The sequence below is a fragment of the Hippocampus zosterae genome, chromosome 20 (assembly GCF_025434085.1).
Source record: "Hippocampus zosterae strain Florida chromosome 20, ASM2543408v3, whole genome shotgun sequence".
Lineage (NCBI taxonomy): Eukaryota > Metazoa > Chordata > Actinopteri > Syngnathiformes > Syngnathidae > Hippocampus > Hippocampus zosterae.
This window is the reverse complement of record NC_067470.1, coordinates 8,321,295-8,328,006: the sequence shown is the minus strand read 5'-3', so window position 1 is coordinate 8,328,006 and position 6,712 is coordinate 8,321,295. Positions and strand designations below refer to the sequence as shown.

The 6,712-nt window shown below is 40.3% G+C and overlaps 1 protein-coding gene across 1 annotated transcript; it reads right to left on the bottom strand.

The window, feature by feature from the left end:
• Positions 1 to 4,056: 4,056 nt before the first annotated feature.
• LOC127592782 (transcription factor 21) lies at positions 4,057 to 5,419 on the bottom strand. The gene is made up of 2 exons (XM_052053700.1): positions 4,946 to 5,419; positions 4,057 to 4,235 (listed from the first exon to the last, which is right to left on the bottom strand). Exons 1-2 carry the CDS (start codon positions 5,213 to 5,215, stop codon positions 4,149 to 4,151), a joined length of 357 nt encoding a protein of 118 aa, XP_051909660.1. The 5' UTR covers positions 5,216 to 5,419; the 3' UTR covers positions 4,057 to 4,148.
• Between the last annotated feature and the right edge of the window lie 1,293 nt (positions 5,420 to 6,712).

Sequence of the window (6,712 nt, the reverse complement as noted above, 5' to 3'; positions counted from 1 at the left end):
TAAACAGAGTATATTCAGCAGTGGTGTCCAATGGGCTGGGGGGGCGGGGCTAAGGGGGGCCTCACAGCGTAGCGGGGCCCCAGGCATCCATCTGAGGTGGGGGTGGCGGGGAGGGGGGGCATCCTCATGGCTGTGAATATTGTTGAATGAGCAAACAGCCTGCACATGTTGCCACTTCTTGTGTTCGATTCGATATTTTTAAAGTTCATCATTCCGGCGATATCGACGTTATTTTCTTTAGCTCGTTTATGGCATTTCGCGTTGCGTGTTAGCGTCAAGCTAGCAAACGTGATGCTTTGGTGATATAACCAACTTTCGATTCTTCCTATTTTATAAGATGAAAAGTCAACTTTGACCTGGAGCGGCCATAAGCTAGCACTTAGCTTCTTTTAGCATTGTAGGCAATGTACTCAATATTTCAAGTGATAAATGTAAAAATTGTAATTACTGTCGTCAATGATGGATGAGTGGGCAGTGGGGGGGGGGATAATAAAACAACAGTTAATTACATTAGATGACCAAATGTAATATTAACAAAAATGCCAATAAACACTATTGCATAGCGTTAATATCATATTTTAAAGAACATGGAGTAAACTAAAGTGAGTCTTTTTATTACAATTATTACTTATTTTGTATGTAAATGAATAATGTCACAATGTTACTTAAAACGTTGCCTGTTCAGTTATGAATGGTTTTTATGACAGTTTGAACTCTGGAACTTATTATTCCAAGTAGAATTGACATTTTGTGTGTGTGTGTGTTGCTGTCAGTCCAATCAGCAAATACATTTGTCCAAATGGAATCTCTTCACTTTGCGCGCCCAGTCTTGAGAAATAACATAGCCTGTCAAACAAAATCCGTGCTTTCCAAACTTTTAAGAGTCTTGAACTTTCCGTGACCGTTTTTGAAATCAAAGCGATTTCACGCCGCTCGTGTAAAACGTGAGTTCCTGACGGTGATCGCGGCAGCAGTGACGAAGAAAGGAGGTGGACACAGGTGCGACCTAAAAGGCTTTTGAATTGTCGACTTTGGTTTGAATTTTTATTGGTCTTTCAAAAAGTTAATTCCCATCCTTCTAAATCTACAACGAGTAAAGCCAGTGTACCTTTTGTTGTCTAATACACACACACAAAAAAAAACACAAGACTCAAGACACTCAAACATTGGAGTATACAGCTAGCGCGAAAAGCTAACGTCAAGATGGTCATTTTAACGACATGCTCAGATGGACTCAAACGCATCATGCTAGTCAATCACAGAAGATCAAAATGATTTTGTAGAGAGGCCCAAACTTCAAAGGTAGGAGTTGGACACCACCTCGTTTGCTTTTTGCATGTGACCTCAAAATGTGGCTGTTTTAGGCCATCAGTGCCACAGGCAATGGTTTAATCCACAGGTGTGTTCCACTGTGGTCCAAGTTGCCAACAGGTCCTTTGACAAAGGCCATTGTGGCTCAGAGAACAATGGCGGCGGATAATCCCTCTGCAGCGTTGACAGCTCGGCCCTTCCAGCTACCTCATTGGTGGACAGATGACAGGGACGGGAAAACCCAGATGGACTATTCGCCCCAGAGCGCGGGCCCGATTCCTTTGTCAGAGTGTCTTTGTCGATATAGGGAGTCGGAGCAAACCACTTTGAGGCAGAAATACGGAGGGCTAGTTTTTTTTCCAATCAATCATTTTAGGATCAAAATTGTGGGAGCCAGGAGGGCAGGTGGCACTGTAAGTCACAACTTAATTGGATAGCTGGGCCAATCCGGAGCCAGAAGCTTAAAAAACAGCAATAACACAATTAAAACAACCAAACAAAGAAGAGCTGTGAAAAAGTTTTGCTGGTTTTGCTGTAGTCTGAAATTCCGGGATAGGGTGTGTCAGGAGGAAGTAATCCGTACCCGCCTCACTCAGACTTGATTGAAATGCCACAAGATTTTCTCATTTGCGCTACTGAATGACCGCATATTGGATAACAAGCATTCCCAAAAGTGACTTTGGAAACCTGTGTTGATATTTTCCCAAAATGTCAACAGGTTCAATTCAGGTTCAGTCAAGGAGAAACACTCCCCCCTGCTGGACGTTATCAATAATTATTTTTGATCATTCGTGAATCATTTATATTCCTCGTATTGATTTTAAGATGTCCAAATGCTCATAATTTCATCTTTCCAATAGTAAATATCTAATCCCTGTAGTCCTCCATGAAAGGGGATTGATTATTTTTGTGTTGATTCAAAATAAAATGTTTTCTTTTACTTTGGAAAACAATGATCAACATTTTGTCTATTTTTTGACACGTTACGGACCAAACCAGCAACTGAATAAACATTAACTTGTTTGAGCATTTTATGCACATTTCACCCCTAAACCAAGTTTAAATATGTTTTCGCTTTATTGTATTGATTCTATTTTTATTGTCAGACATTGTACTTCAGCAGTTATTTTTCTTATTTTGTATTTTACATAAGTTGTATTCTATTTTTATGGATTTAAAAAAATGACAACATGAAATACAATTTATTTGAAAAGCGCGTTTTCACAAATTCCCTATAACGTATATTCTTTTAATTTCGCGCAATTAACGCAGATCAAAATAACGGCGTTTTGTTCACATTACTTCCGCATTCACGTCCAGTCACATGATCATTAGGGCAATCATTTCTTGTGCGGTTGCCTCGTCACGTGGTTTCTGTGGCCAATTGGTGCCTAATACGGAAACGGGAGTTTTCCATCCAATTTTTACCGAACATGTCACACCTGAAGACAAATGGCAGTGTTACCACATACACGACTTCTTTGTTGGTTTTAATGTAATAACGTCACTTTTCTTCTCTGGAGTTACAATCCATATAAAATCCTGTATGTGATAAATTATAGAAGGGTCCAAATGGCAAGCAAGTTTTGGAAGTGGTGAGTACACAAACATTCATTTGAATGAAAGTCGTTAATGTGCTCGCTCGACAAACACATAACCAACACCCCCCCTCCCCACAAAATTTGTGACTACAACGCCTTTCAATCATCAAACACTAAGTGCTTGACACGAATTAAAATCTCGCCACTTGTTCCTAAGAAACGACAAATCAATACCTCGCTATTCGTGGGGCATGTGGACGTGAAATTTCTGCCCACGATAAATTAAACAATCCAAAAAATGAAACAATATTGGAAACATTTGGGATAACCCTCTATGAAAAATGGGGATTGCAGCCCACCACAAAAAAAAAAACAATAAAAACATTACATTGTGAACGCGAATAGATTTTAAAACAAAATACAGTATCATTTGTTATTTAAATCGCAGTTGACAATTGTGATCGATTAACATCCCCATTGAACTTCTCTTCAATGTTTTTGATTTCATTTAATGTTTTCTAACTCAATATTTCCTTTTTTATTATATATTTTATCTTTTTTAATGTTATTTGATTTGATCTTTTTTTCATTTGCATATATTTTAGTACATATCACCAGTAGTAGAAATATTTTAATTTGTCATAATAAAAACAATAATCAACTTGAAAAACGATACAATTATGCCTTTTTCTTCTTTTACCGTTAATTTGGTCGACACGTGTGTCAGACCACTGACTGGCCGGACACATGCTTCATTATTTTTCTAAGCTTGCACTTCTGTTGTTTCCCCACTAGATGTCAGTGCTGTAGCACCTGACGTCTCAATGAACTTATTAAATAAAAAGCCATGAGAGTAGGTCCACTCCATCCGTCCCTATCATCACCTTGTTATGGTGATGGATGACACCACTTTAAGTGTACATCGGAGCCGTTTGCTCACCGGCTCTTCATGTTTGTGCCAGTGTGAGAAAGGAAGCTCATTAAAAGTCTCTCGAGAGTCTCCTCGCACCGCTCCCGTTTGTGGGAATCTCACCGACAGCTGCGAGTTTAACTCCCACTTGATGAAAACCCTTCCCCTTGTTTGTTGGCGCCACCAAATATGCTCCAAATCTCACCAAACGTAACCCAATTGAGCATGGAAAGGATGTCTCGGGGAACGCAAGGGAGCAACAAAAAAAAAGTTTTATTCAAAATAAGTCTCAAATCTTGCGGGTTTTAGGTTCTCTGAGCATAGAAGGGGCGGGCGTATTGTCTGTGATGTCACCATGAAACGCTCAGGCAGGGGCCATACTGTGTTCAAGCTGTTGCGTCGCAAAGTCTTGTGGTGGTCTTGGAATGAGAGTCCTCGTCCTCCAAGTGTCCCGACATCCCAAATGGCCAGGTCTGGTGGGACAAATATGTAACTGTTTAAATACGTCATGTATATGCGCGTCTTGGCCACCTGGAGGCAGACAGACAGCTACTGAACGCTTAGCTCCTCTCGGCTTCTCAGTACAGCACTAATATTAGTCTTTCTTCACAGATGATAAAGAATATATGCACGTGGACATTCTTACATGGGGTTATCCCACCGTTTGTGCTCCAGTGTCTTTAGCTTAAAGGCATACAACGCTACCCAACAGATGCTACATGTTTTAACATGCAAAGTTGAAGTGATATTAGTTCTAATCTGATTCAGGATTTATGTTTACGCCACACATATTTGGCAGAATTTTGAGTTTTAGTGAACGCTTAAAAATACTGCAAGTTTCTTTGCCTTTTTGTTTGGCTTTAGCCTCACCTCAGGCTGAAACATTTCTGTGTAATAAATCTAACATTGTTTATTGTAAAGCAGATTAATTTATTGCTTGTGTTTCTTGAATAATACATGTGAAGCGGTCCTTGAAAAAATAATCGCACATTAAATCAAAATACCGAGGGGAGTGGGGGAGAAAAACGGTATTAGATGATTTTTAAAGTTAACCTCATAATGTACAATAAATACAATTATAGTACGATCATGTGATGAATGCCATGCAAAACGACGCAATAAGAAATTAGTCGATTTTGAAGCGTGCCATGAAAAGGAATTTAAAAAAATAAAAGCAGCACACCAGACTGGCGGTCTTCACATAAGCGTCATCCAGGGAGTGGTCCTGGAGCAGTCGCCTGAGGTGCGAGATGTAGCTGGTGGCCAGCCGCAGGGTGTCCAACTTGGACAGCTTTGTATCGGGGGGTACCCAGGGAAGGGTGGTCTTCAGCCTGGAGAAAGCTTTGCTGAGCACCCTCATCCTGGCCCTTTCGCGAGCGTTGGCCGCGTCCCTGTGCGACTCTTTCCCTCCGTGCTCCGATCTTCGGTCCTCCTCGTCCCAGCTGGCCGACATGACCGCTTGCAAGTCCTCGGGGTGTGCACTTACTATGTCCAGGGGAAACTAACTGGTTGGGGTGGGAAAACACAAACAAGCCAGCGACGGCTGTCATTTAAGAAAGCTGACATCTGGGCACTTTCTCCTCCCACCACTCAACAGCCACGCTCAGCCTCGACTTAAGCAGACTTGGCTACATTCTGCCAAGTAAAGCAACGCTATGGGGCCACGCTAATCGATTAGCAAAAGGCAACTATTGTGGTAATCGATTAACTTACTTTTTTAATTAAAATGGTTAGAATTTGTGCCTATCAACAGTTAATATTCTGTAAGTGTATTTCAAACAACCACACAGCTTTTTGCCTTTATGTCTACTTAGCTTAAAACAAACAAATAATACAAAATCGACATGCTAACGGTTAGCATCAAGAGCAGTGGTTTTCAAAGCAACAGATTTTTGAACGCAGTGGAGTGACATATGGTGTCTCTTCATCGTCTGTCAGTATGACTCCATTTTACTGCCATCTGGTGGCCAAGACGGACACAGCAGAAGGGGCAGCACAACGAATTGGATTGTAGCATTCATTCCTCATGCGCAAATATTTCAATCCTTTGCATTCTGTTTACTTATGTTATTTTTAGTCTGTTTTTATTTATAATTTTTATAATAATTTATAATTATTTTGGGGGGAACAGATGAATGGCATATTCCATTCATTTGAATGGGAAAAGATTAGTATCCTAAGGTGCCACTGTACAACCTTTACAAGTTGCTTTTTCATCCGCCCCCCCACCTTTTTTTCAGTGTGCCCCCCTCCCCTTAACTAAGAAAAAAAAGGTTTTTTTTTCAGTGACAGAAATGTCTTGAAGACCTTATCAAAAGCGTCTAATCCTGCGGGAGGTTTCACAGAGAGATCGTGTTTCCGAACACGGAGCAGCTGTTTGCCGTTCCCATGACATCTGGCGCGTTGGCATGAACCGGAGGTCAACTTTGCTGTTTTGCATTCTTTACTGTACGACTACTTGTAGCTTTTTTTGAGGAATTTTTGTGAATGACCGGAGAAAGTCAAGGGTTGGCACCCAATGTGTCAAAACGGCTCTCAACCTGCAAGTTGGGTCCGAGGAAAAAGACTTTTTGGCAAGACTGAAGGAAATTAGCTGAAGACACAATCAGAATGCAATGTGTCCATTTGGAAATCTAGTTCACAGGTGATGTGAATGACAGTATTTAAAATATTTTTGGAGCCTTTTTTAAAAATGTATTATCAAACAACCCCCCCAGCCCCACAAAATGAATGAATTATTTAAATCAAACATTTAGATAATTATAATCACAATAGTAATATATAATCCTATTTTCCCTCATTTACCTATAAACCCCTGTCCAAGGTTGAACAAATGATTAATCCACATTAAATGTGGGGAAAAAAATCATAAATAAATGGATTGTTTATGTCAAAAAATAGGAAAATTGGTTTCGGCAATACAAGCCCCTATATTCACTCGATATTAGAA